The sequence below is a fragment of the Neopelma chrysocephalum genome, unplaced genomic scaffold, assembly GCF_003984885.1.
Source record: "Neopelma chrysocephalum unplaced genomic scaffold, ASM398488v2 Primary Assembly neopelma1_76, whole genome shotgun sequence".
NCBI lineage: Eukaryota > Metazoa > Chordata > Aves > Passeriformes > Pipridae > Neopelma > Neopelma chrysocephalum.
In genome coordinates, this window is record NW_020897737.1 from 9613587 (window position 1) to 9633010 (window position 19424).

The window sequence follows — 19424 nt, forward strand, 5'->3', positions numbered from 1 at the left end:
TTATTTCACCTTAGCAAAAGATTGCCATCTTTGGGGAAGGATTTTATTGTGGAAGAGATCAAGGATTGGTTTTTCTTGCTTGGTTTCCACGGGTGTAATATGCTGAACATCACACAGAGTGTTCATTGAGACTTCCCATTAAAGTTCCATTAAACTAATATCCCTCTTAGAAAGCAAAATGCTATTTTGAATTACCCAATTTTCAGGTACATTTTTTTTAAACTCAGTTTTTTTTCTCTGAACTTGCTGACATCTGCATGATATAAATAAACTGTTACATAAGCATCCAAAATCCCTTATAGAAAAATAGGAATAATTACTAGGGCTCAGGCACTTCTGTGTAAAACATACAATCAGTGCATATCATATGTGCTCAAAAAAAACAAAAACAAAAAACCCCAACACATCCTCCTTTTATCTGAATTTATTTGTTTCCTCACCAAAAACTTAACAGATCATAGCTTTCTCTGTTTTTTCCTCAGGACCAAAGGTGCCCCCTTGATTGGTGAGGATACTCCAGTGGTTACAAGTTTCCGATTTTCACGTAAATAATTGCGCTGTCGAACTGTGGATGATCTTATGTAAGTGCCAGTAGTAACTACTTTTGCTGCCACTGTAGGTGGTACATTCTGTGGAGGCAGCCCATTGATTTCATATGTCCACTGCATTGATTGTGTCTGAAAATAATGAACAGAGACATGAAAAATAATCAGTGATCAAATACCTTGAATATTTGTCAGCGATTTAAGATGCTACATTGATTTCAAAAGATATTTATCCTTTTCCATGTAATGGACTGGAATAACATAGAATGAGAATTGCACTCCTGAAAGAGAGAACTGAAACAACATTTAGCTTATTCAGGACCAGGTATAACAAAGCTGAGATATTTACCTTCCCTGGCTCATCTAAAATGTCTTTTTTATTCAGTAAATCCCATAACTCTCTATGTTTTCCAATGGTATTTAATTATTTCATACTATAACATAAATGCCTCAGGTTTATACTGGAGGATTTAATTGCAGCTTCGTTATTGGTGATAATAGTATTATCAAATGGTGGAATTTTTGCATTAGAATAATGAACAAAACTAAGCAAAAAGGCTTCTGAGTATGCACAAGAGAATTGCAGTTTCATGTTGAAATCTTTAGTTTGAAGTGTATTTATGTGAATTGAAAATGACACTCTTCATTTGCTCTCTGTTTATAACTGGTCTCTAGGAAGGGAACATATGTTTCCATGTCATAACTTGTAATGCTTGGATACTTGATTCTTTCTGAGCATGTGGTTTTTATTCTTGCTACATATCCCATCTATCTGTACTTAAGGACTACTATTTCTATGAATATTGAGGCTGTATTGCTGTCTACCTGCCATGCCTCATTTGTGTCCTGAAGCAGAATTTTGGTTGCTAAAAACTCATGTGTAACTTTTTCAGATCTTTCAATCATTTTCCTTTCAAAAATGTATCACTTTAGCTCTTGAATGCAGGTGTTTATTCCAAGTCTTTAGCATTTTCCTGTTTTTACATCTAGGAAAAGGTATATTCCTGAATCGTAGTTTCCTGTTCTCCTTTTCTTTAAAAAAACCCCAAAACCCACAAACAAACAACAGAAATATTGCAAACTCTCAAATTATGTTTATTATGTCCAGCTTTGTACTATGCAAAAGAAGGCCAAACCATTGCATGCCCACTTTAGGCATGCACTGTCATCAATTCCCTCATAGTTAGTGGCTGGAAATTCCAATCCCCCAAAATTTGGGGCTTTTTTTTTTTTTTTTGGCTTCCAAGATAAAACTAGTAGGGAAGACTGAGTAAAAAATATGCCATGGCACAGGTCCATTAAAATATAAATGTGATTTTTGTTTTTTATACAGAACATAGAACACAGTGCCTGAACATAATACATAGAACATACCAGAGACTTTGCAGCCTCAGAGCAGTGAAGTCTTATGAAATAAGTGATATTTCCAAATTCCCAAGGTCTGCCTTTCCACATTTGGCACAGCACTGCAATCACACAGCTGTGCTGCTTGTGGTTCTAGAGCAGGTTTGTTGGTACTATCCTGGTGTGTTGAACTACAGAGACATTGCCTGTAGGGTCACCTTTCTCTCCTGCTTCAAGTCATAAGGTTTTATCATTGCAGCAAGAGTTGTACTTTATGTAATTCATCTCCCATTTAAAACTAACTTAATCTTTAGAACAATCAATTGTAGATATCAGCATTACATCTAACATCATTTTTCATCCAAGGAAACAAAAGGTCAGAAAGGCTGTGTATACTCGGAAATCGATCTGGAAATCAGTGCAACAGTCCACCTCAGAGCTCATGAGTTTTTCCCTCAGTTAACAGTCCAGCTTCCAACACAAATTTGTGGCCCATTTGCTTATTCCATTTTGAGCATCCTGTTTCTGCTTTGCTGCTGGGCATGTCAGTACACCAAGCAGATTTGGCCTACGGAGAGGTGCCACAAAACCCATACAAATTGTGACAAATTCTCACATAGGATAAATGCTACCAACCATTTCCAAAGCATAGTGTGTTTATTTGTCTTGTTATTTATTGCATTCTGTCAATTAATTACAGTCTAGGTAAAGCACTACAAAAACCATAGAGGTGAGCAGTCAAACTCTAAATTTCTCTACACTCATCCCATAATTATAACAGCATAGAGAAGACAGAGAAAAAAAGTAAGGTAAAGTGGCTCTTTGACTGTATTAAGTTTTGTTACATGTTAGTTTTATAGTTGCCAGGGAAAAAGTTTGACTAGATATTTATCTTTGTTATCTTTCATATGCTTTTCCTATCGTTCTAATACCCTGTTCATTGCTAAAGTGTATTTGAGGGATATCACTGCAAGCAGTTTTGAATTTATATTGCAGATATTCAACAAGAAGTTTCAGAACATTAAACTGTAAACTCTTCAGCACAGGCTTTGTTCTCTGCTATGTACTTATGCAGCATTGACACTATTTCACAGATATGCTGAATAGACTTACAGCTCTTAAATGCCATCACCTTATGAATCTCTAATTGTAGTACTTCTTGTTGGACAACTGGTTTTAACCAGCATTTTGGCAACTGAATCTATACTTTTCTGCACCAATGTTGAAAGATTAGATGAGGAGTTTTTGCTGTGTATTTTTAAATAAACCTCTTCTTCAAAATTGGCAGTACTGATTTTACTTAGTGTCTGCTGAATGATTCACTTTTTTCCAATAAGATTAGTAAGCACGAGATCTTAGTAGATATTTTCACCATGCGTGAATAATTTTTCAAAATTTTCATTACTATTTTTCTAAAATCAAAATGTAATTTAAATTTAATATTATTCTGTGTAAAACAAGCAGATTAACTCATCTTTATTTAATACTGTGAAATGATCTAGTAACTCTATTGACTGCAAAGATAAATTCCAGCAAAAGCAGGTGCGACATGAACCAACATCAGTATCTTATGTCCAAAGATAAAGCTGTCATTTAAGAAAAGTGGCTCTCCTAAGTTAACTAATTATTTTATTAACTTCTGTGCAAAATGAAATGTTTTATCTCCCTTTATTACAGCAGCTAACCAATTGAGTTTAAAGAAAATTTAACCTCAGGGTCATATTCACTGTGTGCAAGTCTCATTGATTATTCCGAGGTCAGAGAAAAGATCTGTTAGGTGTTTCAGCCAGTAATTTCAACTGAGTATCAAGTTACTAAAAAAATTAATTTCTGCTCATGAAATCTACCCATATTATAACTGTACTGTCTATAGTGTTAGTAACAGTTTGAACTGGGATTTAAACAAAAATGGTGGACTATGCCATCTCTCAACTTCGTTTATTATCAGCATCAAATAACTGATATAGACTTCTGCGTAGTAATAACCTTTTGTTAATTTTCTGTTTGCTATAAAGATATCCTAGTGTAGTGGTTTGAACCAGGTTTTCCCCCTGAAACTAAGAAAGTGGTAACCCCCAGGGGGTGGTGACCCTTGGGGCTTGACCCAATCAATGCTCCTGCAAAATATAAACATATCTCTGGAGACCGGAAGGGAAGCAGTGGTACTTGTGGTGAGAAGAAGAAGTGGCCATGTTGTAGAGGCCACGAGGAGAAGGGGCTCCGGCCCCTTGGGGGCCTCTGCCCCCCCCAGCCCCTGGTTGGGGGGCTGCAGGGACTCAGAACTGAACTAAGTGCCTGTGTCTGAGATGCCGAAGGAGTTTTCTCCACTGCGAGTGGGTGACGGAGCAGCAGGGACAGCAGTGTCCGAAGAACAGTGGCAAAGAGCCAACTGATAAGGACCAAAGGAACAACACAAGCCGGTATGCAGCTAAGGCAGACACAGAGGTGTCTGAGGAGAAAGAAAAGCAGCAGCAGGACAAGAGACCCGAGCCAGCAGCAGGAAGAGAGTTTCGGAGGGTAAGAACTGGACAAACCAAAACCCCCAAACTCGCTAGAGACCCCTCTGAGAAAGAGGAGGGGGTGGTGGACTGAGTAGAGTCCTAAAGTGCAGTATGCACTGCTGAGAGGAGCTAGGAAGCTCATGGCCTCCTGAGAGATAAGCCAGGACGGCCGAAAGAATGTGTGTGTGTGGGGGGTGACCTTGGCCCCCCCTGCTCCAGCTTCAGAGAAGCTGGCAGCCATCTTTGAGGCAGAGCATGGGAGCTCTGCATAGGGGCTTGATTTCCCCTGAAGATACCAGACTGTCACGAAGACCCCCGTGCTTCGTGATATGACCGTGGTGGAACGACCTTGTCTGGGGTTACGTAGTCCACGGAAAGACCCCCGTTTGAGGACGGAGGGCCGAGGGGCTTGGAGACCCCCTTGTGTGTGCTGGCAGAGAGCCAGCAACTGCTTCTGCTGCCTGGAAGAGAAGAAGAGAGCCTGCTGCCTAGAGAGAGCCTGCTGCTGACAGACTGGAAGGGGTCTTTTCTTCTTCTTCTCTCCTGGACTTTTATTTGGAGAGAGAAGAGATTTGGCCCACTGTAAATATTATTGTCATGGTAAAGATAGATATAGAGTTAAAATTGTATGCAGTGTATTATAGTAAGTATTTATTTGTATAGTCTTTGTAATATATTCCTTCCCCCATATTGAGTCTCGTGTTTTTGTCTGGAAAACCCATCTCACATGGGGTTGAGATGTGGGTGGGGGGCTAGGAATCAGAATTGGATTTTGGGCCTTGCTGAAACCATGACACCTAGATTGTATGTTCAGTGAAAAAAAAAAAAGATTGTGCCTTGACTTTGTGAAAAAAACTGCCTATTCTGTTGCTCTGTCAGCTATTCTGTGGAAGGTGATGGTATTTGCCTGATGGAAACTCATTGGGTTCAATGGGGAAATCATGGGTGTTATGACATGAACCCTTTAGATAGAATCCATCAAGTTAAAAGAAAAAAAAAATGGGCAATAACAACAAAACACTCCACCCTAATTTATCACCATGAATTATGGTAGTCCCTCTACTGTAAACCATGTATCAAAATCCAAGATATTCGGAGACAGTCATTGTGAAAAAATTGTGCACTTACATACTGATTAACTAAAAAAAAAATACTGTTGTTTCAGTTCAGCACTTTCTGCTAAAGGGAAAATGTGTTACACACATGGAAAAGAGTTACTATAACTGTCAGCATAACTTGGAGTAGTTCTTTGTGTAGCACTAGAACCACGCAGAATTCAGTAATTTTCAAGACAACCTAGACTTCAGCAATTTTCAGTAAACCTTAGACAGCCACAAATATGTGTTTTACTAGAATACTTTATTTCCAAGGGTAAAATATTAGGTTTTCAAAAGCTGCTGAAGCCGTAAGTATTTTCTTCGGTTTAAGTCTGTTCATCTTAACTTCAACAACTATTCTAACCAATAAGAAAACTGCAACAAGAGCAAGTCTACCAAGTACAAAATCCATGCAAGGGCCTCAAAGGTGCTGCTTTGGGTTTCCAGGTCAGACATGCTGCAGCAAAGGAAAACGTGGATCATGTTTCAGACTTTTCTGGAATGGTTGGGAAAAAAGAGACTTCCATATATGACCATATGATCATCTATATATGACCATATAATTAGGATACATTACTTGACTTGCAAGCTGCATTTACTTGCCTCAAAAATGGGAAAAAAATTCCTGAATCAGAGGAAGTCTTCCTATTTTTAAGGCAGTGCAGTTTATTGTATCAAATTTGGAACAATTCTAATACTATCTCTGGTAGTAACAAAGTCTGAAGATGAAGGCATTGAATCTGCTGCAATCTGTGCTATTGACCAGAACAGAATTATAAAAGAGAATCTCTGTTAAGAAGATGTATCTGATATAAACACAGGTATTTAAGAATCCCAGGCTCCCTGTGATGCATATCTAGGCCCATTTCACACATAATTTAAGAAGAAAGACCAGACCACATTCTGAATGTCCTTGACAATCTGAGGGAGAATTTCTTGCTGAAATGAATGACTTTCTTTTCTCAAAACCTCAACATTCCTGAACAGAAGTGTGAAGAGAATAATAATTTGGCTCACTTGGTTGGAGTAATGGCCACCTGCAGAGCTAAATCATTCTGAAAAATGTTTTTAAGAATTCAAAACTGAGCCACACACGGCCACTTTTTACTAAATAAATTATTTAAGTAAGTCATTTAACCATCTTGATGGCTGACTGAGTAATGTTCATGAAGTAATGTATTCAGCAAATACTGGTAAGAGTCATCAAATAATTTATATAAAAGTCTACTTTTTTTGTATCCAACCCATTTTTACTGACAGCTCATGACTCATAGGATTAATTTGCAAAACACAGATCATCCACGTGTATTCACTGTAGGCTGGAAGTGCTTTTGAATTACATGCTAATTAATTGCCAAAAAATCTTCATTAGGAGAGTGATAAATATTGGGAGCAAGGATCAGGAATTTCAAGGAATATTGTATGCCAATTAGCTTCCAAACAGTGTGAACTCTGCAAAATCCAAATAAAATTTGCAAGACTTCCAAAAAACTAAACCACAGGAAATTACAGGTAGTGCTTCAAATATTTCCTGGCTCTTAATTTATGCTGCACTGGTGACAAGCAAATAAATGACCAATTATGATCAGTGTATATGGAATGAAATTAAACCAAACTTTTACGTGAACTGTGTAAGGGAAGGGCAGAGGTAGGAAAACTAGATCAAAACAATGATAGTCCATTAAGTGAGTGAAAGAGAGAAAAAAACCCCAAAGCAATAAAAAACAAATGATCTAAAGGCATTCACTCACCACCTCCTACAGGCTGACAAATGCCCACCCATGCTCTGATCAACTTCTAATGAAGAAGATGGCTACGAATAATTTTCTTTGGTTAGAGAACATTTCCAGATAGAACTGAAATTGCTTTAATTGACTTCTGCAGTTCAAATATTAGGTGTTTCAAAACATTGCTCAGAGGTTATGCAATCAAAATCCTCCAGGACTGAACACAGTCTTAATACCTTCATATAGCAATGGTGCCCATATTTTTATCGTCTTTTGGCATTATCAGAACTATAGTCTCAATAAGCAAAGTAACCATTCCTCATGCTCGTGAATGAAAAATGTTGAGTATTGATTCTGCACTCTGCTTTTAATAATAAAACTCATGTCAACATCAACACAGGTGATATTTAATGTGAAAGTATTTCATTCTGTTTAAGAGATACAATTTAGAATAACATTAAACTACAGTAATTAAGAAATCTACCAGGAACAAGGTAGAACGTGTTTCCACCAAGCTACTGAATATGTAATAGTACTGTTTGCTGTTAAGATATGCAAGCTTTCACAGACAAGTTTAGAGAAGCCACACCTGGGTACTCTGGCTGGCACACTGCATCATTTATTTCCAGAACAGCATGACAAATGGTTTTGATATGCTATCTTCCATAGGCTAAGTTAGTGATTATTCAGTAATAAAGGTGCACAAGCCTGACTTCTGGAGGGCTTGATAATGTTACCTGCAATCTGGTTCACTCTGACACCTATTTTATCATTTAAGACTTATTGTGTGTGCCTTCTGCTTTAGAATATCTCTGAAGTCTCACACATGAATTACAAAGCAATTGCTCAGGTCTCTAGCTGAATTCAGCACAGTGAAAGCAAATTAACTGCAAGCCAACGGGAATACACCCTTTTCCAAGGATTTGCCAGCCTCCTGGCTGCTCCACCTAGTGCCTGGCCATGAATACACCCTTTTCCAAGGATTTGCCAGCCTCCTGGCTGCTCCACCTAGTGCCTGGCCATGATTACTACCCCAAGAAGCCTTTGCAGAGCATCCCCCTGCTCCAGATGCATCTTGCCATCCCTCAGATCTGTCGGTTCTCTGTTCAGCTTGACAGGCACACCACAGCTCTGAGATGTCACTGCAGCTGAGGAATTCCTTTCTTTCCTCACAGCATTTTATGGCTTATCTGAGAAGTGTGTTCTCTTCACTAACTCATCATTAGGGGCAATACTTCTTTTTTTTTCAGTTAGAACTGTACTGTTTATGTAGGCAATTATAAATTTGGAAGTTGGATTATAGAACAAAGCCTATTTAAAAATGCTCTTCAGGCACTGTGTCACTGTTTCTTACTTTAACTCAATTAGGTTATGATGTTCTCTTTCAAAGCTACAAACTTTGTCAAAGAAACAAGCATGATTATTTTCCTTACTATTATAAGGCTTTCTATTATATTTCATTCTTTGATCTACATACATTTTTAAAGTAATTTTCTATGTCACTTTTGCAAAATTAAGATTCCTAACAGCTATTTAAATAATTATCTAATTTCAATTGGTTTGATATGTAGCTGACTGAGAACAGAAGTTTTAATGATGGTTAAAGAACTTTAATTGCTTCAGCAAAGTAATTAAGGTTCCCTACCATTAATAAAATCTACTGTAAGTATTCATGAATATTAAAGTCTTAAAGAATCCACAACATATCCCATGAAGTACCTGATTTGTGTGCAGAAAATACAAAATAGGCAACAATATTTCAAATACATATATATACATTCAGTTATTAAAATGTACACACATCCTAAGTTCTGGTAGAGGCAAACTGTAATATATATATCTTAATGCTAATTAGCTTCTCAGCATTGGGTTCTCAGCAGGGTAACAAAACAAAAAAATTTGCATGTACAATATTTGAGTTTAATGTTTAAAACAAACGGGAAAAAGATGACTATAGGATCTTCCCCCATAATCCTAACCTCCCATTTTCCTTTACAACACAATTGTAATGATGAACATAAACCAAAGAACTTACACTGTCATCTCTGCTACTTTACAGCTTAATTATTGCTGTTCTTTGAAGCACACAAAAATTACAAGTCTGCTACTCACTATTCAAAGAATTTAATAATGAAAATATGAGATTGTTAGGACGATGCCTTTACCCTCAGAAATGCAAAAGAAATTTTAAAGCAAGAGTACTGTACTTCTTTACTGCAGCAGCATCAGAAGAGAGGTACTGTAAAAGAAAAGAAGCTTCCTCACCATTTCTAAAAATAGCCCAAAGCCTCAGCCAGTACATTGGATAGAAAGGATACATGCAAGTGAGGTTCTTCAGTGTTAGGTCCAACAAAATTGCATTTCACCACCTCCATTGTTATTCCCCAAATAAAAGTGATTTAATACCCCTTTTGCCATCTAACTAAATCTGTCTCTCTCAGGTCACTAATGAAAAGGATTTCAACAAACACAAAAGGCACAAATGAGTATCAGGTATTCTCAACATGTCACCAAATTTAATTTCAGGTCAATGTTGAGAGCACAGCAGCTGAATTACACACAGTTGCAGATGCTCTGGCTTCCATTAGAATTACAGGAATGAAAGCTTGTGTGGAGAGGAAAGGGGGAAGTCTGGACTACACAAAAGGCTTACCAACAAGAGCAAAGAGAACACAAGCCTCATCAAAAAATTACTGAAACCACTTAATACTTCAGTTAGAGTAAGAACCTCAGAAATATCTCTAACATACTGTGATGGAGTTATATCAGTCCAAAATGTGCTTATGAGCATCAAGAGTCCTCGATGTATTTTTCAAAATACAGGAATAGACACAACCAGATGTGATCTGATATGTGTATGCAACATGTATGAGTGAGTGATTTCCTACACCCACACAGAGCACCAAAGGTGGAGATGTAAAGAGCCATATGCCTAGATCATAACCAGAGCCCAAGGTGTGAGTAGATGTAGGCTAAAAATGCAATTAGACAAAAGCCATCTGTACTGATAAATTCCAAAAAGGAAATAATGACCTTTGACCATTGTGTTTGTCCCATTCCAGACAGATTTATGGTTAAAACTCTTTGTTATTGATGGAAGCTAAGTCAAGGACAAGCATAGCTAGTGCATTTACATGTGTTGTGCTTAAAAACAGGAGTTCCATTCCAGAACTACATTAAATTTTCTGAGCTCTGTAGCTGTGTAACACAGCATCTTGTAAATACAAAAGAGCACAGAATATATGAAGTCAGCTATCTTCTTTTTCAAATGGAAGAGTGATAATCATCACTGCTGTTGATGTAAAGAGACTAAATTAATCAAACATCTAATACGGTAAAAGAAAACAAGTAAGAAGGATTAAAGGACTTTCTTATTTAACCAGGATTTGAATTTCTTATTCACTGTTGTACAAGTTGTCACTTACAAAGATAAAACAGTAGAGTGATTTGCCATACATCTTTTTATCAACTTTGTTTCAACCATCTTATTTCTTAAATCAATATTGCTGTTTTTCATCTCATATAGTAGCCTGAAAACATTGCCAGCGTGCACTGAATAGATTTAGAGCGCAAACTATGATTTATAGAGAATGTGGGGTGTTTGCTGCTACTGTATGTTTTCAACAGATTAATTCCTGCATTCATACGAATATTTTTATTACTGAAGGGATAAATGCCTTAAAATGTCTCCTAACCTTCAGACTTAGACAATATATTTGCTCTACAAATTATTTTTGTTTATTTTGAAGCTTGCTTCAAAAGAGCTATTCCTGGCTTTGTGCTCTGAAATTCTATCTTCTACAGTTTAGTACCTAGCTTCTAGTGCCCTTGATCCTAAGAGGTATAATACAATTAAAATCAATAACCTAGGCCTCACATATTCAATTACTCATATATTCTCCACCAGTTCTTAACGTGATTATTTTGATTCTTTGTGAAAGGCATGTTGTCTATGGAGTTGGGGCAAATGTATCAAGTATCTGTCTCTGGTACAGATAGCAAAGGGATAACACAGAAATTAAAATACTGTATGGTTTTCCAGCTTGTCATGTGCCAATTTTCAAAATTTAGATTACTCTTGTCCATTGTGAAGAGAAGCAAAATAATCACAGTACGTGCATTTGTGTGTTTCAGTGCTGCTCTTTGGGGCAGGATTTCTTTTCCTGCTTGCACTCCTGAAGGTGTATTTGTGTACTGCTCTCAGGAAGGCTCACCTCGATTACCAGTGTTGCTGTATGCTTCTTGCCATACATCCTTGGCTTGTATCCCACCGTTATATGGGTTCCCGCAGTGCCTGCTGGAAGAAGTTCTCCAGCTTGCGGCATTACAAGGAAATCAGGATCGCTGCCCGCCAGGAAGTGTGCAGTGAACGGCTCTGGGGAGCTACGGAAAAGCACAGGAGGTTATTGTGTATTTTACAGTATCTTAATAAAATTTATCTGCATTTAGGTCACCATAAGGTGTGACTCAGGAAAGATGGCAGCCCATGGAATGAATATAGAATATTAATAGCATTCTTACTTACAGAGTAATTATTCTGCAGTAACAGTTTATTTATAAATATTTGTATTCTTTATATACAGGGGCCTGCATACCGGTCTTCACTTTCAAACACACTCATATGCTATTATAAATACTATAATAAATACAGAATAATGATAGAATTTGCCACTAGAAAGAAAATAATCATTTGACCTGTAAAGATATAATAACAGTGATAGAAGTAAATTCCATATCAAAGTGAAAATCCATTTTTCCTATTAAAAGCGCTCACTTTTCCAATCCCTAATCAAATAAAACTGACAAGCTACCTATTTTATCATGTTTTATGACCAGAACTGAATTTGCAATCTGGCAGAGTGTTACTAGATTAGGAGGGAGTTCTGAAAGCCTTGAAATGAAGATATGGAAAATAATAAATTTCTATAACTGCCTTTACATTTTTCATATCCCATAAACTGAACACCTTAAGATATTGCAATAATAATAATTTGGTTCCTCTATTGATATTATTTTATATCTCTTATTGCAAAGAATTTCTGTCACAGGACCTGCAGATCTTTTCCAATGGCTTGTTTCATGGCAGTGCTGTTGGACCCAAAGAAAATGCTAATTCCTGGTAAAAACAGTGGCTGAGTACAACGAAACAGCCTTAGGCCACTCCCAGACTGAAGCCTGTCTATCGCAGTTCCTCAGGGAATCCTTGCCATAAATGTTCTCAGCATGAAAAGAATATTCATTTTTGTATTTTCTGGTGAGGTACTTTCTCTTTAGTCTTTATATGTGTTGCTGAGGACAAGACTATCGCTATCTGGACAGAAAGAGAACATATGAAATTGGAACTAGAAATACAATGGGATGGTCAAAAATTAATCCACAGCACTTTGCCACCGTACAGCAGGGCAAGTGTCATACAAGCTTAGAGGGAACACATTTTCAGTTGATAAAACCTGAAGAATGAAAAACTAATAGCATCCCAAATAAAAGCTGTTCAAATCTGTTTATTCATGGACTGTCACACCAGAAATAATGCTGCTTTTCAAAGAAAAAACTCACAAAGAAATGAAATTTAATATTTTATGGCAAGTCATATCTCTACGGAAATGTCCCACATTTCCTGGACAAGCTCTATTCTGTGGGTGGTAAGCTGGGCCTATGTCATCTTGTTTAAAAATAGCTCTCCTTTGGAATATGTTCTCACGAAAGGTTTCACTATATTCAAAATGCTGTCATGAAAAAAAAGGTTACACTGTAGATTTATAGAAACAAACAGTGCGAGTGCAGAAAACAGAAACCAAAAAGCTTCTGTTGCTTAAAAAAGAAATAAAAAAATTAACTGATATTTAACAGTGCCATTAGACTTGGGTGCATCAGCAGATTTAGCCTAGCTTTCACTTTAGGTGACAGCAAGGTGGGCAAAACTACTGCATGTCTAAAACGACATTTTGTCTTGTGACATCAAACTTATGCTAACAACGTCTTTTTGTGGTGCCTAAAGCTGTGCAGCTGAGTTTATAGCCCTGGGCCATAAGCACTAATCCTGCTATGGCCTGAGTTCCCATCTGTGTGCTGTCTAAGCCTTGAATTTTCACATCTTTGTTTCCCACAAGGCCTGCTCAGCTGTGAATGCCTAGAGCATACTTACTACACAAAAAGAGCAGGTAGGGGATGAAAAAGAAGTGATGGCTCTTAGACTGAGTAGCAGAGTAGAGCACTCATCAAAAATGTCTGAGATAAATATTCAAACCCTCATTCTGGAAATAGAGACCTGAACACAGGTCTTCATTTCCAATATCATTGCTCTATAGACTAGATACAGGAACATTTTAAGACAGCACTTTATCTCCAATGTTCAGTCTATTTTCCAGAAAGTAGTTAGGGATGACAACTCCTAATAAGCACTTTATGTCTTCGTTAGACATACAAGAGGTTGACTTTGACTTTCATGGCTGGGCTTCTCGAACGAAGATTTGGGAAAGGTCTCTACCCACGTTTGTCCCAAGCACGCTGGTGGCTAAAAAGGCCAATACGAGACGGGTATGGCCAATTGCAAAAGGCACAGCAGAAAGACTCCTTAGGTGGTAAATTCTGCAAGGCACGATTCTTTCTGCGTTGCCTTTTCTCCTCAAGGGTGATCCTTTCTCGAAGGCATCAGCAGCATTATAGATGGTGTGTCTCCAGACCTCCCAGTTGGAGGCCAGAGTAGACCAGTTATGTTGATCAATATGCCCGAGGCTGAGATGTTGTTTCAGGGAGTCCTTGTATCTTCTCTTTGGGGCTCCTCTCATGCGGCAGCCGGTGGCAAGTTCACCATAAAGCAGGATCTTAGGGAGGCGGTGGTCTTTCGTCCTTGACACATGTCCTGCCCAGTGCAGTTGTGTTCTCAGCAACATGGCCTCAATACTTGTGACTGCTGCTTGTTCAAGAACAGATGTATTGGTCACATAATCTGCACAATTGGTCACATAATTGTACGGAGGCAGCGTTGATGGAAGTGTTCTAGGAGTTGCAGGTGGTGGCGGTAGATGACCCATGATTCAGATCCATATAAGAGAGTAGACAGCACAGTGGCTCTGTAAACACTGATCTTTGTACTTTTTTTCAAGTGTTTGTTTCACCAAACTCTTTTATGAAGCTTTCCGAAGGCACTATATGCCTTTGCTAACCTGTTGTCTATCCCTCCGTTGATTGACTTTGACTACAGATGTAATGATGAGATGCTATGGCAGATGAGACAGGGGACAGCCCACAGGACACAGAAGACACAAAAAGATAAGGATTTCAGTCTTGAAGAAATTGCTTCTTAACAGGGTGTCATGCAACAGAGACCTCAAACCAGTCAGAAAATACACAGGAGAAAAAGCTGTAGTTTTTTCTGGATAGGGGGACCAGACAGTTAAAAATGAAACTGTCACAAAACTGATCTACAGTTGTGTATTCAAGATACTTACCAAGTCAGAGAAGAATAACCTTATTGCATCAACCTTGTCAGATTTTAATTTTCATTTTAAAAAAATTGAGAAAAAAATAAAGAACTTTAAAGAAAATCTGCGCGCTTCTTGACAGCATAGACACAAGGTACTAGAGGCAGCTATAATTTTTTTCAGTGTTGTATAAAATATAAAAATACATGAAAACTTACATGAACACATATAGTCACACCTAAAACATCCCTGTTTCCTTCTCCTCCACTCCCCAAAGCTTGGTAGTTTTAAACAAAACAGTGTGAATATATGCTGGATACAAAATGTTTCTCAGAGTAGAAACTATGTCCAAATAAGGCAAATAGAAATTCTGACAAATTAAATGTGTAGCCATAATATGATCATAATACGATAGGCCAGCAAGGGTTATGATGAAGATATAGCTAACTGTACAAAAAACTAGCAATTAAAAAATTACACACAATCAGAAACAGGAACCTTTCACAATGCCTGTAATGCTGATAAATCATGAACTGTTCTAAAGATAAATCTAAAGATGTCCTCTCAAGAAAGAACAATCAGTGCTTTCATTGGCATCCATATTACATGGGTTACACTGGCACCCTGGGTACCTCACTAGCATAAATAAATTGCTTTCTCATTCTCATCTTTTACAATAAAGAGAAAGCTGGAGATCAAATTCCCAGAATACCACCAGAATTTTGGACATTATTGCTTCCCATGTCTGTATATTTAGTGTAAAATTAAAAATTAATAATTATGTGTTTTAAAACCATTAAAATTTAATTCCTCCTTTTTGATTATTCCTTCAGGTAAAACAGCTCTAGAGTCAATGTTTGGCTTGTCATTGTTAAGCCATGAAGGATGGTTGAGAGGTAGTCTGAATTTTTTCAAGAAGGTTCTTGTTTAATTGAAGGGTGGAAGATACATACTTTTTTAATGTTTTATGATGTCTAGAGTTTTGAAAATACATATGAACCAAGCACAAATGAATTAGTAAATGTAAGGTCAGAGGCTTTATAAACCAGAGAAAGTAAATGTGTCTTCCCAACTCTGTGTTCCTCTAACTCCTGTCATAATGCTTTGATACTTTTATCAGACAATATGAACTCTACCCTCACTTAAATAATGAAAAAGAGTAAATATTAATTTGAATTGAAATAATAATTAGACAATGAAGTCATGGCAACCTAGAAGAGATAAAACTGAGCTACTCTTCAATAGGCATATTTATAATTACTCCTTTAGTCTTGTTCTTAAATATCAGTCTGCGTTCATCAGTGTTCTTGTGTTAGATAATTTTCAAATTAGTAAACAAAAAAATAATAGCACCTTACATCTTCGACTAAAGAAAAACTTAAAATTTATGTTCCTGTAGGGATCATACTGCAAAACATAAAAAACCCCAAAACACCTGAAACTATAAGCCTTTATTAAATAAAGGCTCAAAATAACTTTAATGTTTCTCTTCCTCAAACCACAGAAGTAGTAAATTATTCCTGTAGAAACGTATTCCTTTACAAAACTCAGCACTTTGAAAAGCCATACATAAAAAGCAACACGTAGTGCTTTAGACAAAATGTTTGGGATTTTTTTTTTCAATTAAAAAAAGAATAACAAAATATCTTAATCTGTAAAGTACATAACTGCTTCAGTAAGTAAGGGATATGGTTTGAAAATGCTGCAATGTGGTTCCAAAAATAGTTAATCATAACTAAACTTACTTCTTGTAATTTGCAGTTAATTTGCATCTGTTGGATGAAACAAGAAATTTCAGTAATTACGCAGTCAAGTCCTTTAAACTTATTAACTGTATTAATTTGTCAAATTCTATAGAATTATTAGTGATTGGTATGATAGTGACTTGGTGTGATTTAGATAATTTCCTACCACCCAAAAAATGACAATGAAAAAAAATTAGGAACTCCTTGTTTATTATCAAAATTCATTATGTTTCATACCCAAATAAACTCTTGTTTAATCAACCACTCTAAATCCTAAACTCTGGACATCTGAAAAGATTTGACTGCAACTATCACTTCTGTTGCTTTGGAAAGGCTGGTTCTGAATTAAAAGACTTTCAAAAAATATGAAGAAACATTGCACGATAAATGACTGTTGGGGGATGCTTCACCAACCTTGACATGGCTTTTTGTTGTGTACATGTTGTAAAAGCAAAGCAGGAGCAAAGCAGGTTTCATCTTCACAAGACAATTTCTGTCTCATTCCTGTTCTACCCACGGGTACTACATCTGCAAACTGACTGACTTTTCCTGCTAAAAGCAGTCCAGGTGACATGACTGGATACAGCCCCTGGCTAAATGTGTGACAGGTATTGTATTACCAGGCAGGAAGATCGTAACTTTTTGAAAGGTCTGCATCATGTGCATCATTATTGATATTTTCCACTGGTCTCCATTCAGACTCCAAAACATGGAGCTCAGTCAACATTTGTCCTTTGCAGCTGCCACTATGTGGGAGATGCTAAGATAAAGTATTCTAATTACATCTTTAGATTAATGGTAGAATTCTGCAGAACTGCTAACAAAGAGATTGGCAGAGGAATCCAGGCCTGCAACATGCACAGCGACATGTGAGCGAGCGAGGGAGAGGGTGCGTGTGCTGAGAACTTAATGAATGCATTTCCTTGCAGCATATATAATTCTGGCTCATGTTAGTTCTAAAGAAATACAGCAGTAATTACAGAAAAGCAAAAATGGTTCTTAAAATTGTAACTCTAAATATTTTTTTTGTTTTTCCCTTCACAATTAGGGAGGGCACAGAAACAAAATGGGTTGCTCTCTAATTCCTCAGACAGAATTAACATTAATTTTGTGTGATCAAGAAATGTTTTTAATTGAACATTTATTCTACGCATTAGGAAATGTACATAGAAGAAATAAAGAAAATCTCCAGTGAAAAGTAGGTTAAGACAACTAACTCAGCATATGCAGTCATTTTAAAGCCTAATTTGATCTTTATTCTCATCTCCCCAGCCCACCTGTTTGGTTGGGTTTTTTTCTCTTTATTTTAGCTCTGTTTCTATAATCAGGTGGAGCTTTGGATTTTGCAGATATCACTCTGTGGAGACCACATCAATACCACTCTGCTTTTGTGATAGCAGGTGCTGTGTATGTTTTTCTGAGGTGCAGTTTGAGTTTATCCAAGAAGTTTCCTTAATATAACAAATATCCCATTTGTGATAAACGGAGAATTTGAATGACAGATTGGGATGGCAAGATGGACAACATTTTACTGTATAAGGGAAACCATATGTGACTGAAATAATCACTAACAGGTGCATGGAAAGCTAGAACTAAATTGGTGAAAGGAGACTATGTATGAGAAACAAGCGGATAGAACAAACGGTAGAGAATTATCCTCCAGTTTGACTGAACCTTCAAAACTAAGGTAGTTCACAAAAAATTTCCAAGTGAATATAGTATTTATCTGTATCTATCTATCCACACATTTCTTGTTGGCTACTGAAGTATTTGCACTGGAAAACAAATAAGGTAACATTCTATTGTAGCTGGACATCTGTATTTTAATGTGAAGAAATAAATTCAATCATCAAAATACCTCTATACAGGAATATATAGCAAGAAATAAGCTCCAAAACCCAGTTCTATATTAATACAAATGTTCTGATCCAAAACAAAATTGATTAAAAATACATTATTTTCAGTAAAACGAACAAAAAGGACTAGCTTTCTTAAGTACTACTTTGAGAATTTTTATTCTCTGTTTCAATTACAGATTTCAACATAAAATAATAGACCAATAATTTGTGATGGATATCAAACAAGCTTCTATAATTTTCATTTCCAAGGATAATATTCTATCCTTTTTGGTCAATACTGCTGTCATTCTGTAAACTATCCTGTAAACCAATACCTACACTGCATTTGGCATTAAAACAAACACTAATGTTAGTTCAAACAGGGGCTTGTACTAAAGCCAGTTACCTCAGTGAAAATACTGCAAATTATTTCAGCTGGTCTTGAATTAAACCTACATTTATGATAGAACCCAAAAAAGGTCATCTATGAATGTTAAGAAGTGGCATAATTTTGTTATTTAGCAAGTGAAATCTGCTGATTTGACTCTAATCAAGCTTAATGGCAATACAAGAAACCATTCAACATGTCACTTTTGAATTTTTAAAGCTGAAAATAAAGTATTGGTATATTTAAATATCATAACTTTTCTAGGTGCAGATAGTTTTAAAAAAATATATTTGAGTTTTCCTCATACAACAAAACTGTTTAGCTGCATTCTCAGTGTCTTTCATTATTTACTGAAGCAGATATTGGGCAATTTCACATTGGGGTCATGTGCCTGTGAACTTTAAATGTACTAAGAGTGCATTACATATTTTCATGAACTCTCAGAGCTTTCATTATTGCAGATCATTGTGAAGAGTGTAGCAACTATCTCCCATTTGTAACTGTTCATTGTTCCTGAGGCAACTACATCAAAATCATTAATTCAGTCTGAAACATTTTCAACACATTGAGGATTTTGCTGGGGAGGGGTGGAACTAAAGAGAGAAGACCACATTTGAGTTGCAGGAGCTGTAAAGAAATGCACCCTGCTAGCTCAAAAAGATGTATAGGTGTTCTCAGTGATGCTGTGCAACCTCTCTGTCCTGCCAGAAGCAGGAGAAAAAGACACATCTGTAGAGTTCCTTCCTAGCAGGTTACTCAGAAATACAGCTCTGTTTCCCCCACAGTTACACTCAAGGTAGCAGTGCCAAGAGCTA

General features: G+C 36.9%; 1 protein-coding gene across 1 annotated transcript in view; it reads right to left on the reverse strand.

The window, feature by feature from the left end:
* Positions 1 to 409: 409 nt before the first annotated feature.
* CFAP47 (cilia and flagella associated protein 47) overlaps positions 410 to 19424 on the reverse strand; it is a 275466-nt gene continuing 256451 nt past the window's right edge. Inside the window, exons 63-64 of the mRNA XM_027689060.1 lie at positions 11429 to 11597; positions 410 to 677 (exon numbers count right to left, since the gene is read on the reverse strand). Of these exons, the coding sequence (XP_027544861.1) occupies positions 456 to 677; positions 11429 to 11597 (391 nt within the window). The 3' untranslated portion in view covers positions 410 to 455. The remainder of the gene's footprint in view (positions 678 to 11428; positions 11598 to 19424) is intronic.